The sequence below is a fragment of the Mytilus californianus genome, unplaced genomic scaffold (genome assembly GCF_021869535.1).
Source record: "Mytilus californianus isolate M0D057914Y unplaced genomic scaffold, xbMytCali1.0.p SCAF_6, whole genome shotgun sequence".
Taxonomy (NCBI): domain Eukaryota; kingdom Metazoa; phylum Mollusca; class Bivalvia; order Mytilida; family Mytilidae; genus Mytilus; species Mytilus californianus.
The window spans coordinates 47870826-47885569 of NW_026262712.1; the positions used below are offsets into that span (position 1 = coordinate 47870826).

At 32.7% G+C, this 14744-nt stretch overlaps 1 protein-coding gene and 1 long non-coding RNA gene across 2 annotated transcripts; both read left to right on the forward strand.

Moving 5' to 3' along the window:
• The first annotated feature begins 1464 nt into the window (after positions 1-1464).
• On the forward strand, positions 1465-6287 carry LOC127706209 (glycoprotein-N-acetylgalactosamine 3-beta-galactosyltransferase 1-like). Its single transcript, XM_052210692.1, has 3 exons — positions 1465-1902; positions 3464-4122; positions 6052-6287. The coding sequence occupies exons 1-3, from the start codon at positions 1623-1625 to the stop codon at positions 6190-6192; spliced, it is 1080 nt and encodes a 359-aa protein (XP_052066652.1). The 5' UTR covers positions 1465-1622; the 3' UTR covers positions 6193-6287.
• A 281-nt stretch (positions 6288-6568) lies between these two features.
• LOC127706213 (uncharacterized) lies at positions 6569-8414 on the forward strand. Its single transcript, XR_007984325.1, has 3 exons — positions 6569-6913; positions 7613-7728; positions 8137-8414. It is a non-coding gene; the product is annotated as an uncharacterized LOC127706213 (long non-coding RNA).
• The last annotated feature ends 6330 nt before the right edge of the window (positions 8415-14744 follow it).

The window sequence follows — 14744 nt, forward strand, 5'->3', positions numbered from 1 at the left end:
ACATCCCCTGAATTGTTGGTTTGAATTTTTTTTCTACCCTTATTGGACAAGAAGAAATAAAAAGGTATGTATGAAACATGTGTACAGGTCATTAGAACCCTACCTAAAACTGACAATATTTTATCAGTTAAACTGCCTTTTGACGTGACGTATTTTGTTTACTTTCTATTATTAATTATTGATTAGTATTGAAATCTACAAATTTTAAGGAATCAATGGAAGGAGGGAAATTATCAAATTGAAGTATTGTATGACACTTAAACAAAGTTAATAGAGTCATATAAAGTTACACTCTATATTGCGTCATTGTTAATGAACAAATCATATTAATAGTATATTATAAGTATATCGATCTTTACTGAATGACCATATTGAACCAATCTTACTAATGTTCTACCATATTAATTTTTCTGCAAACAGTTACAATTATCAATATTTGATTGTAGGTTTTTTTCTTAGTCATTTAAAAGTATAAAAATTATTGCATCTGCTTGAATGTATAATCATAATTGTATCCAATTGGATAATGCGTTTAAATTGACAATGATTAATCTCGATAAGAAAAGTACAAAAGATCGGTAGGGTGATTCTGTTTTTTTCAATTACCATCTAAACTTGACATTCCTAAATTCAAAATTGATTTTCCAGTTCCATGATGACATTTATTAGTTCCGAAAAGATATTTCTCACTCCAAGTAAATATTTCGCACCTCTAAGTTGACATTTCTCAATTCCAACTTGATGTTTTCATGTTTCAAGTTGACATTTCTCCCTTTTTAGTTTGAAATGGAAAATGTCAAGTTGGAAGTGACAAATAGCAGGTTTGAAATGAGAGATGGCAACTTGGAACTGATAATTTCAAGTTGAAAATAAAAAAAATCTATTTGGATGTTAGAAATGTCAAGTTGAGGTGGAAAATGTCAAATTGGAAGTGAGAAAAGTCAACTTCGAAGTTAGAAATGTCCATGTTGATCAGAGATTTGTCAACTTGGAAGTGAGATATGTCAACCTGGAACTGCAAAATGTCAAACAGGAACTGAAAAAATGTCAAGTTGGAAGTGGTAAATATCAAGTTGAAAGTGAGACATGTCAAGTTGGAAGTGAGACATGTCAAGTTAGAAGTGATAAATACCAAGTTCGAAGTGAGAAATGTCAACTTAAGTTTATAAATGTGAGAAATGTCAACTAGGAGTAGAAATATGTGTCTCTCTTAATTTGTTTCGCAAGATAATTATTTCTCAAAATCATAAACTATTTTCTAAATGGACAAATAATCATCTACAATGATCGAAGAATCTCATGTCATGTCGTGTGTGTCAATTATTCTAAGCTGGCTGTTTACATTACATTTCCCAATACATTTCAATACTTTTGTTAATATTTATATATTGAACAAGCTGTTGACTGTTCATCTCTATGTCATAGATTTATTATTAAATCTTTTAGAAATTTTTATTAGTTAATTAGAGCCTATTGAACAACCGCCCATTTTCAGTTGATGAATATTTTCTTTCTTTACGTCTATATTTGTCTGTCAAACAGACGGATGAAAAGGAATTAAGACGAACTCTTTTTGGACACATTAACATCTATTAGAATCGTCTGTAGAACTTTTACGCGAAATGAATCGACAAAATTTTGGTTATATAAGTAAAATACATTTTCTTCTTGGATTAGTCACCGGAATTATGGCAGCTTTTTTAACAACAATGATCATCTTTCAACCTCATTTTCAAAATACAAAATCCTCAACGTCTAAAACAATTGATTCACTCTTTGAATTAAGACCAATGGCGAAGATATCAGGTAGATTATCTGATTTTTTGAAGTATGACAACACACACAGCACATCAAGTCAAACCACAACCAAGAACCATATTGACGACAAACATATGCACCATGGTAAGTGTCTTCCTATTTGGAAATTGTGCCATTACCGATGAAATGATATTATGTATAATGTTTGATGTATTAATAAGATAAGATGTTAGATCTGATGCTTTCACACTTCCAACTTAATTTTTATCAATGATCTTTTTTAAATTTGGGTTAGTGAAACCGGGAATACGATAAAAAGTTAAATAACAAAAATAGCGAACTCCAAGGGAAAATAAAAAAAAAACGGAAAGTCAAACACATCAAACGAATGGAAAACAACAGATCTAGAAGTGCTATTAGTATTGCTACAGACAGACTATTTAGGAGAAGATCGTACATATACTATGCTTATGTGTAAGAGGTTGTTGCTAGCAATAAATCTAATGAGGTTCAACTTTCGACAATCGATGAATACATATACAACAATATAGTTAAGTTAAAGACCTGTGTACTCAATCAACCCAGAAAAATCAAAAACAAATTGAAAAGCATATGTCGTTACAATATATGCGATTGATCACAATTATATTATTATACATCCACTGTTAACTAAATCAATTAAAAAAAACAACACGAAGCTTCGATTGCAGCAATGTATCTGGTTAATGTGTGTAATACATCATTCTGGGTAAGGAATTGACTTATAAAAGAGAGGCGAAAGATACCAAAGGGACGTTCAAACTCATTACAAGCCGATGACAACTAACAACGCCATGACAAAAAAAGAAAACCGACCAAATACACAATCGACAATAAATCATAACATAGAAAAATGAAGAACGAGCAACATGAACACGATCAAAAACCAATGGTGATTTCAGAGGCTCCGGAAGGGTAAGAAGATCCTGCTCCACATGGGAAATAATTTTTCTGCAGTTTCTATAGTACAAAAATAAGAAGATGTGGTACATTTGCAAATGAAACAACTCTCCACCAGATACCAAAAGACGTAGAAGTTAACAAGTATAGGTCACCGTACGGCCTCCAATCTTGAGCGCAAATCCCATAGCGCATAGCAAGCTATATAAGGCTCCAAATAAAAACGACAAAAAAATACGAACTGGAAGAGCATTTGAAACCTAACATTTTAGAAGTTTTGCCAAATACGACCCAGGCAACGTATTCCATGTTGTAAACACACCTCAGTGTTTTAATATTTTAGCATTTTAATCACAGTAAATTTACAGAAAATGAGCATATCAATGATCATATGTCATGTCAATACAAAAGGCTGACCACTGGGTTATTTTTATGATATTCTTAGGAACGAAATGTCAACCAGCAGTGGTATCGACCCAGTGGTTATTAAAACTCTGCAAATATATCAGACTTATAGTTTTGTCTACATAAGACTCATCAACTGAGCTCGATTCAAGACATTTTGAAGGCCAAATCGTATACGATGTTGCGGAGCAATTAAACCCGTAAATTCCAATCAGTTCTGCCAAACACGACAGAAAAAATGTTAATTAGAAATAGATGACAACCTCTCTCCCTATTTATCCTCCTCAATATATCTATAATATAGTAATCAAAATTAAACAAGCAAATGTATACAAATAGCAATGTTTTGTCTGATTTGTAGATAATGACACTACAGCCAAAGATCTAGAAAAAAGAATTCGGGTGTTATGTTGGGTAATGACAAGTCCTCAAAACCTGGAGAAAAAAGCCATTCATGTTAAAAAGACATGGGGAAAAAGGTGCAATATATTACTTTCTATGAGCTCCGTCACAAATCAAACTTTCCCAACTATTGGTCTGAACGTTTCAGAAGGTAGAGAACATCTCACTGCAAAGACCGTTCGTGCATTTAAATACGTATATGAACATTATAGGGATAAGGCAGATTGGTTTATGAAAGCCGATGATGATACATATGTTATTCTGGAAAATTTAAGGTATTTTCTGAAAGACTTTAATACAAGTGATCCTGTTTATTTCGGACAACATTTTACGGCTTTCGTTAAACAGGGATATCTGAGTGGAGGGGCGGGCTATGTTTTAAGTAAGGAAGCATTAATAAGATTTGCTACAGAGGGAAATGATTCTACAGTATGCAAGCAACATGGAACAAATGAAGATGTCGATATGGGTGAATGTATGGAAAACATTGGTGTTAAGGTTGGCAACTCCATTGATGCACTAGGTCGAAGTAGATTCCACTGTTTTGTCCTGGAACATCATTTGAAAGGAAATTATCCCAAATGGTATTACAGTTTTGATGCAAATGGCTCTCAAAAGGTAATATATCTTAAAATTCAGGCAAAAGATACTAAGATGGTAATTAAAAAACTGCTAACCCTTCCGTAGAATCTTCGTTTCATACAGGTTTTTTGAAAGATCGTGTAGCTCCGTCCCTAGACTTTCTTATAATATTTTGTAGATTCTTGTTTGCCTTTTGTTGTGTTTTTATTTGTCAAGTCATTTTGTGATTTTCAATGCTTGTTTGGTATCTTCCTGGTTTTTTTTAATTATTCTTTGGATGATTTCGCTGCTGATGTTGATTCAGCATGGTTCATACTTGGGTAGAGTATGATTCAGACTCCTTAAAATAATTAAGAACTGGTCGAGTACAAGTTCAGACTGTTTAGTAGGGTTTAGACTTGAGTCGAGTAATATCTAGTAAAATTCGGAACCAATTCAGAATGGTCGAGTAAAACCAGAACAGTCGAGTACAAGTACTGCCTATTTCAGACTTTTACTGGTTTGTAGTGTAATTTAAAGGCAGGCAACAATAACAAAAAATGAACGCAACACTACAAAACGTGTATGCGTCTGATGCGCTTATCTGGATTTACCTTCAGCAGTAAAGCTCAAAGCTGGCAACAATAAAAAAAAAAATGAAAGCACCACTACAAAACTTGTATGCGTCCGAAGCGTTTTTCTGGAATTACCTTCAGCAAATAACGCTCAAAGCTGATTATTGAAAGTTAAGGATCTTCTGCTGTGTTTGACTTGCTAGCTTATATGGGGCATTTGCAAGACAAGTGCCACGAGACACTACTGTGCCAGTTGTGAACAATGTCTGGGATGCATGATCTTTTAACTGCTCTTGACATTTCGTTGCTAGATCTTAAAACCTCACTTTTACAACTAAGTTCGTTGAAGAAAAACTTGGAAGTACATGTACTCGTCAGACATTGAAGAATGGTCTATATACACCAGCATTGAACCAGTCAATTTATATTATGCTATATGGTTGCCATTCTGTTTGAGACTTAAAACCACTGTTTATAGCGATATTTTTTCCCTTTAAGTTGTAGATGCCTATTTCAGGCATTAATTTGTTTGAATGTTGTCTCAATTATATTAATTTCAAAAAGATGTTAGGTAAACTATGTAAACCACAAAACATAAATAAGGGGAAACAGTTGGTAACTAATGATTTGAACTCGTAAATCCATTTTGAACATATAAACAAAGACCAAAAACTGAGGAAAAGCACGAATTATCAAACTAACTAACTATACACGCATCACCAACAGGGACATAAATCCTGCGACATAAATAAAATAAAATGCATATACAACTCATAGGGTAACATTCATAGTAATAAGAAGATGTGGTTTGAGTGCCAATGAGACAACTCTCCATCCAAGTCACAATGTGTAAAAAGTTAACAATTATAAGTCAAAGTACGGCCTTCAACACGGAGCCTTGGCTCACACCAAACAGAAAGCTATAAAGGGCCCCAAAATGACTAGTGTAAAACAATTCAAACAGGAAAACCAACGGTCTTATCTATATAAAAAATGAAAAACGAGAAATATTGAAGAACCACATCTACAAACGACAACCACTGAAACAGGTTCCTGACTTAGGACAGATGCAAACAAATGCAGCGGGTTTAAACGTTTTAACAGGCGCCAACCTTCACCCTAACCTGAGACAGTGGTGTAACATTACAACATAGAAAGACATACAATGAAATATCAATTGAAATGGCATAACTATAGTATATTACGCAAATGTATTTCATTAAACGAGTGGTAACTTTAATTTGTGTGATGTAATGCAACACAAAATAACCACAATCATCCATGCTAAAATCAAAAACATAATAATTCGGAAAACTTACTATGACAACTATTAGCGTAAACTGTTTATACGATAAGTGGATCATGTTCTTCTCTTTGACATATGTATAATATATAATATTCATTTTTACAGGGTACGGATAGTATCAGTGACTATGCAATATCATTTCACTATATCTCACCAGAACAAATGCATGTATTAGATTTTTTTATTTACCATTTAAGACCTTATGGTATATATTCTGGCGAGCAGCAACTGAATGAACATAAATAATGTACACCGAAATAAATGTTTTATGCATGTGGGTAGAAGCAAAATATTAATGGGGTTACAAAGACTGTTTTGTATTATATCAAATTCAGTTCATATGTACACTGTAAAAACGGCGTTTAGAATTGAAACGCATCTACAACATGTTTAGATCTAAACGTGTTTAGAAAAACGTTTAGGATCTAAACGGATATTTACGTAAACACATCGAAACCTAAACATGTTTAGAATTTAAACGTGTTGTAGGTTTATTATCTGTGAATGTTATCAGTAAGCTAAACATTAAATGGCATCTAAACACTTCTGAAACACTTTCTTAAACACCTAAACACATTATACCACTTCATCTTCCCCAACTGAGATGGCGGCCCTTTTTGTGTTGTAAGATTATAGATTTACTTTCAATTAAAATTTGTATATGTTAAGCAATTACTTTTTTTTACTGAATCTTTATAGTATTTATAAGGAAGATATGAGTGAATATTTTCTCTAATTTCCGGAGTCGTTGTCCGACTATGATCTGATATTAATTAACGAACAGAGTTATCTTTCGTGGTAATTTGATACAGACGCCTTCAGACCCGCCAAAGACAAACAAAATTTAAAACAATGGATCCCATCGACCAAGCAAATATATCTATGGACGATGCAACAGATACAGAACATCTTATTAGAATATTGACGGAATCAAAAGCCAGCTTAACAATTATTACAGCAGCGGAAGGTAAGCAGATCCAGATTTCGTTAAAAGGGGGTGGGGCACAACACAGGCTTAGTTAGGAATATGTGCATTAAACTATTAACCTATATGTATCTCCTTAAGGGGTCCAGATCCCTTCCCCTCTTCCCCTCATTGTTCCGAATCTGATATTGTTGATAGGAACGAACATTTAATTCGGGGGGGGGGGGGGGGGGGTCTTGTATCCTCGTCTCGGGTTTTCATGCTATTAGGAATGCATTGTGACGTCGCTGTAAGGCGTCAAAGCAAAAAAATATAATAGCCTTTCAAGACGTCATAATTATTTGGACTAGACACGGTACTAGTAGTACCGTTGTAGTTCACTGAATTTTCAGAAGAAACAGTCAGTCTATCATGTCTATGCACACATTTTAATGTATGAATCTTTGATTTTGTTAATGAAACATCATTGAGAATTTATTAACATACAGTATAGGTAGAAGTATTCGTCCCTGTACATATAATCATTGTTTCATGTATTTTAACTTTGCAAGAAATAAGATCCCAATGGCCCATAGTGCAACACATTTTACTCATATAAACACTGAAATTATAGTAACACTACATTTGTCAAAGAGAAACTAAGAATGCCAAAAGAACATTCAAACTCATAAGTTGAAAATAAACTGACAAGTTATTATATTTTATTTAAACCTTTAATAATTTGTTTGTATGTATTTATAGGACTGTGACACTGTACGTAGTGGGAATGAAATCCCCAGAATATAGATCAAATTGAAGAAAAGATCAGATATAAAACAACGAAGAAAGAAGAGGATGACTTAATTTCAAAAGCAGGTGTAAGTAAAAATATATAAGTATATTATAAAGTAGCCAATAGAACTATAATATAATTGAAAAATGAAGGTTAATTCATACTCTTAGTATTTATCCTGTTAAAAAAAGCAAAATTGGTCATTATAAAAAAAATATATTATCAATAAGAGATAAGGCTTTAGCTCTCAGAAATCGAGGATTTTGTTTTAAAAATATAAAAAACTTACATGCTATTTTGTTCTTTTTGATTTATTTGTCTATTGATTTGTACATGGTTTAAAGTATTGTCTTTTTAACTACAATTTGTATTTTTCTTTTGCAAGAATCTTTTTTGAGAAGCTTGTTTAATGTATTTTAATTTTTAATATAAGAATAAGTGACTGTTGCACTACAAATGTACATGTACTTGAAGGTTTAATTTTTCATTTCAGTTTACAAAAGTTCACCTGACAATCTAAAAGAACTGCCCACCAAGAGCCTTTATCATTCAAAAGAAGATTGTTCCGTAATGAACAATTCCTGTATGATAGGAGATGGACTGACAATTTCTGTTTTGTTGAGGATGAAATTCATGTGATTTTACATTTTCCTGTTTATGACTATCTATGGCAAATTCTTTTCATCAAATCTTTTAACACTTATGAAATTGGTGATGAAAATGTTAAAATTTTACAAGGGAAAATATTGTTAAGTTGTTAATGTCTCTCATTATCTGTAAAGATTATTTCAAAATTTATAATTGTATTTTTTGTTTGCTTTAAGTGAGACTTTTGAATAAAATATTGAAATAATTTGAATAGATTGTATGTTATCCTCAAGTCTGGAATAAAAAAAAAAAAATAAAAGAACCAAACTCCAATTTGTATTTAAAAAGTGAAAGGTCCATAAAACCTAACAAAATCAAACGCTTGACTACTAACATAAACCAACAGAACAAATGAAAGCAAACCTGTTATATAACTGACTTGGTACAGGCATTTTCCTTTAAAAATAATTGTGGGTTAAACTTGGTCTTATGGTTTACAGACTTTTCTTTGGCCTCCAGGAAGAATAAAATGTGTAACCCTATTATTATTATTATTATTATCATTACTGCATTTTCCAGCTTTAGTATTCTGTATTGACAAGGACAAATGATGGTAAAAATCATTGCAAGGACATTTAAGCAGAAATGTACACAAGAATTGTATATTCTACAATATTATACAATGCACTATTAGTATCCAATCTGTAGTGCTGTACCACTAGTAGTTCCTGTAAAATCATAGTACTAGTAGCCTAACAGTTCTAAAGTCTAAACTGCATACATTTCTAAACATCTGACATCTAAACACTTGTTGAAATCTAAACACTTGTTAAAATCTAAACATGTTTAGATGCTAAACGTGTTTCAAAACGTACACACAAAAAGTGTTTAGATTTGTGTTTAGGATCTAAACACTGTTTTTACAGTGTAGAGCAAAATATTGTCGTATGAAATAGTGTCCCTAAAGACAATAATTCATGATTTAGTATCATATGTTGTCCCGATCTATGAAAGAATGTCTAAGAGAAAGACCAAATTCCATATGAAATATTGTCTAAATAGGAAAATATTTCATAGATTAAGAGTAGTGAAATTTTGTCTCGTTAAAGCGATACATCTGATCAGACATTATAAGATGCAGAGGACGAGTAGTCTAGAAATGTATATAAAGGTTAGAATTAAGATACTAATGAAAGGAATTTAAAAGAGTGCAAATTAACAAAAAAATGATAGAGAAGGAAAGAATGCATGCAAAGCTAGATTTGATATTATTCATGTTATTGGTTACTTATATTATTGTATTGTTCTCTGTTATCAGTCTTTAATTACATTATGTATATGCTATGCATTGCTTTAACATGTCTTGTATCCTCTTGCAAATAAAGTATTCATTCGTTCATTCAAATCGTTTCGTAAAACTACATGCTGACATTTTTTATTCCTGTCAATTAAAAAAAAAATAGTTCAAAATCAAACTTGTGTCATTGTTTACAAATGTAAATTATTGCATGATATGATAAAGTCTAATTAAAATGTGAACTGGCTCTTGTTACCTTGGCAACGAAATCCAGTATACTTGTGTTTCTGTTTAAGAAAAATAATCAAAGGGCATGAAAAAGTCTGAAATACTGCACAGGCCTCAAAGACAAACAGCTTTTAACCATATTAATGTCCTACTATCAGGCTTTGACTTTTTTTAATATTAATTCTGGCGATAACTTATGTTGTTGTGCACTAGTACATTGTAATTAGACTGTCCAGATTATTTCTTTTGGCATTCATACCAATAGCTACCTTTTAGAAGGTTTTCTTTTTACAATGAAACAAAAAGACGTGAAATTTCGTAAAAACTCAATAGCGTTACAAAATGGAATAGAATATGATTGTTGAACTTCTAATCATCGTTTTTATCTTGAAATTGTCGTTTTTATTGAAATGTGTCGCCTAAACATTTACAAGTTGAATCTATTATACATCATATAATGTCGAGATAGAGATTGTGACTCGGTGCCTACCTAGAAGTGTTTATTTCTTAAATGAAAAACAATTTAGATACAAGGAATAAGACATATAAAGGTTACCAGCTCATGAAGGTTAGCATACTTCAGTTACGCATGACATGCGTCTATACATTTAGTTCTTCGGTTTTCCAGAATGTTTCACTAAACTATATAGATATAAGAAGATATGGTATGAGTGCCAATGAGACAACTCTCCATCCAAGTCACAATTTGTATAGTTTAGAAGTTATTTTTAAAGTTCATATTTGCAGTGAAAAATCCCAATAGCAAACATTACAACGATCCTTTGGCATTTATATGATCATACACAAAAATGTGTTTGCTTTTATGTCTTATTGGATTGATTTTAATGTTGTTTTTTTTTTCATTTAACAATTACCCATTCAGCAAATACTAATTTAAAATTGACAGTTGCAACATGTGGACCGGATCGATCCGAATCGTATAATATTACTCTCTGAATCAATTAATTTATTCTCGGTTTAATGTAAAATTGAAAATATAAATGGGGAATGTGTCAAAGAGACATCAACTCCACCAAAGAACAGAAAACAGCCGAAGGCCACCAATGGGTCTTCAACACAGCGAGCAAATCCCGAACCCGGAGGCGTGCTTCAGCTGGCCCCTTAACAAAAATGTGTTTGCTTTTATGTCTTATTGGATTGATTTTAATGGGTTTTTTTCTAATGTTCTGCTGCTCTAGAAATAAAATTGGCCAATGCCTCTCGTCTGTCCTCCTCTTGATTATCTCTTGGTATCAACAGATCTAGACTGTTCTGACTAAACTGTAAATCAAAACGATAATATCATGAATATATTTATTTAATATCATATAAAAAAGCTCTAAAGTATTTGTATATTTGATGCGCCTGAAGGTATTTTTCCGGATTTTCCTTCGTTAGGCTCAATTAAACCCAAATATTTAAAGGCCAAGAATGGAAAAGAATTTGAATACTTAAGGATCTTTATGACAAAAACTAGCCAAAAATTGATTGCCAAATTCATATAAGGTCTTTACTTGAGGGAGTTGGAACGTTAGTTTCATTATAATTTCTAAAATGAATTACTCATTTTCCGAAGCACTGAGTACTGAGTTGATGATAATTATTTACCCTCGGGCACTAAAATTCTGCCTGGAGCGGAATGTCCGATATTCCTTTCATTAGTTTCATTCATAAGGTCAAAATCAGAAAATTGTTAGTTTATAAACAACAGTGGTTTCCAATGCTCAAAACCTACTAGACACTATATAATATACCTAAATTAAGTTTTAAAAAATTCCAAATGAAATTTCTTCCCACAAAGGCGTTTTGTTTTGTTTAAGAAACGCTTCCTATAAATGCTTTGATATTTTTATGCCCCACTTAGGGGTATTATGTTTTTCGGTCTGTGCGTCCGTTCGTTCGTTCGTTAGTTCGTTCGTTCGTCCGTCCGTCCGTCCGTCTGTCCCGCTTCAGGTTAAAGATTTTGGTCAGGTCAAGTTAAAGATTTTGGTCAATTAAAGTAGTTTTTACTGAAGATGAAGTCCAATCAACTTGAAACTTAGTTCACATGTTCCCTATGATATGACCTTTCTAATTTTAGTGCCAAATTAGAGTTTTGACCCCCAATCTCACGGTCCACTGAACATAGAATATGATAGTGTTAGTGGGGCAACAGTGTACTATGGACACATTCTTGTTTATAATATGACAGTATCTATATCAAAATCATAGGTTTGAGCTATATCATTAAGAATTTAAAAATTGTTCATATGCTTGACAATAATCCACTATATTTATCAAAGTATACACCTTAAGCATCGATACTATGGACCCTGGTCGCCCCCGTCTTCTGCTAAAAAAACAAAAAACAAAAAAAAACAACAAAAAAATACAAAATAAACCTACAAAATAAAACAAATAAATTAACAAACAAAAAACAAAATAAAAAAGGAACAAAGAAATTAGAAGAAATGAGAAGAAAAAAGTCGTGATCACATGACAAGTCATACCAGCGTTGACTCGATGTAGTCGAACATTATAAGTTATATGGTTTGCTACTGGTCCCTTAATGAACCATAGAGGGTTGGTAAAATCCATAGGGGCTGAAGCCAAAGGATCGGTAAGGGGTCAGTAGTGAACCGTATAACGAATTTATCGAACACGGGACTTTTCCTGCCAAGTTTTGTATAAAAATAAACAATGATATAACAAACAAATTAACAGATGACGTCACCATTAATAGTAGATGTGACGTCATGAATCCCATATGAAATTTACTAACCCCATACCCCATACGGATTCATAGGAGGTCACCACATGACGGCGTTAAGGTAACACGATACCGAATGGCATATCTCCCGATTTCTAAAATTGTTGGCATCCTTGTACTTTGATTCGAGTTACATCGGAATATGAAATAAAAAATGGGGGTCACCATTCTTGTTTATTTGTAATTTTGATAAGAAAATGTCAATTTTGGCGCCAAATTTACATAGATATATAGGGAAAATACCTTTTTTCGACTTCCTTTTCTAGATTTTTCTATGGATGGCTATTTTCTCATATACAGAAAAAGACTAAAAACTAACATAATATCCAGGATTGTATACCAAATCCATACATGTATAAAAAAACATATGTCACCATCCTTGTTTTTTAGATAAATCGCTTCAAAGATGACCGATACGCTTAGACATTGACAAAAATATGTGACGTTACGGAATACAGAATAACGTTATTTTTATTCAGAGGGATTGAAAAAAATATGTAACGGGACCTGAATGGTGTTTGTTATTTTATTTTCATTCCCCCTGGCGGAAATTTCCTAATAATTCAATATAACATTCGACTGAATTAATTCTATTTCCTAACTGGGTGCACTTTTAGCTTTCAAAACTGAATCTTCACCTTAACCCTACCTTTTGAAATACATTGAGTACAATTTGAAAAGTTATGTCTAAAAGACATATTTGATGCAGCCTTTAAAAAGGTTACACATTCTGTTAGTTGTGAAAACTATAAAAAAAATCAACATCCTGATAAAATACGTATTCTATAAATATAGTATACTCTGTATGATGTAAACGTGTGGGTTGTGTGCGTAGTTAGTCGGACAAACCTTGCAAACTGTATGCAAAATTTCACTTGAATAGACAAAGTTCAACATTCTGTCATTCGTGGAAAATTAGTAAAAAAAGTGATCCTGAGAATATACATGCACCCTCAATATCGGTAAAAAAATACTTGGTGCAATATATTATCAAAATGCCAAATTCAGCAATCTGTCATAAAAAAATTAAAATCTGACAAGATGCGCGTATTGTATATGTACTAACACCAAGTACATAATTTGAAAGTTAAAGCTTCAAAACTGTAATCCTACAAAATCAGCCGTATAAACCCTTAGGCTATATACCAAGTAAGGGACGGACTGTCGAAGGACACGGGTTAAACAATATGCTCCCAGCATTTTGTCAAGGGAGCAAAATATATATTAGCATATATGATGATGTTCTATTTTATAAATAAATTGGTGACAAAATATCTTTTTGAATAAGCAGTTCATAGGGGAATGGTAATATGGAGATCTCAAATGTAGCAACGAAAGCAAGCTAACGTCTACGTCATTTGGTCTTTGATGGAAAGTTGTCTAATTGGCAATCATACCACATCTCATTATTTCATAAGCGATTGAGTTTTCTCTTGAAATACAAGAATTTTAAAGACTAACAAACACGTACTAGGAGACTGAAATATGTTGCTGTTATAGTTAAAATCTTACTTTTGTTGTGAACATGTGATGTAATAATTTGAGAGATTTAATACTTGCCATACAAAAAAATACTCGTCCATCCTGCATTAGTCACGTGTTCTATAGATGTCTTTGGTTTTGTGTGTCGTTAAATGGCCATTTTCTGTTTTATTGTATATCCCACATTTCCATTTATGCACACAAAGAAAAGCAACCCTTTTAATTTACATAAACACTTGTATACTTGTTGTAAAAACTCCTTTTAAGACTGCGAAGTATCTCGGGCTTTTCCCGACGACTATGTGAGCAATATGCCCATCCCCCAAAAGGCACCTTTGCTAATCGTCTGTGAGTCGTTTTGTCTCCCCACTTTGTGAAAAGGTGCGTTTTTTTATCAGTTGTACCTGTACATCATGTCCAACTCAAAACACCAAAAACACACCCCTCCCCTTAGGCAAAGTGCAAATTAATATGAATCTAAAATAAAATTGATTTTAAGATCTCATTGGATTCTTGTCCCCCGCGCGACACGTTGTGGTGGACATACAAATACTTGGCGTCCGTCCTTCCGTCCGTCCGTTTGTCTGTCTGTCGGGTCTTGTTAGCTCTCTGACGTGTACAATTCTTGCCTGATTTTTAAAAACTTATATATTAGGTTTATATCAGCGTTTTCGATGACAGGTTTGAAAATCAATGCCGATCAATTATTTTTAAAAGAGTCATGCCCCTTGGATATATTAGTTAATATATGGAACAT

Excerpts from the sequence above, each read along its gene's own strand:
- LOC127706209 (XM_052210692.1), top strand. The coding sequence starts at position 1,623 with ATGAATCGACAAAATTTTGGTTATATAAGTAAAATACATTTTCTTCTT. Across the intron at positions 1,903-3,463 it reads CGACAAACATATGCACCATG|ATAATGACACTACAGCCAAA; the intron begins GTAAGTGTCTTC and ends TCTGATTTGTAG. Across the intron at positions 4,123-6,051 it reads ATGCAAATGGCTCTCAAAAG|GGTACGGATAGTATCAGTGA; the intron begins GTAATATATCTT and ends TCATTTTTACAG.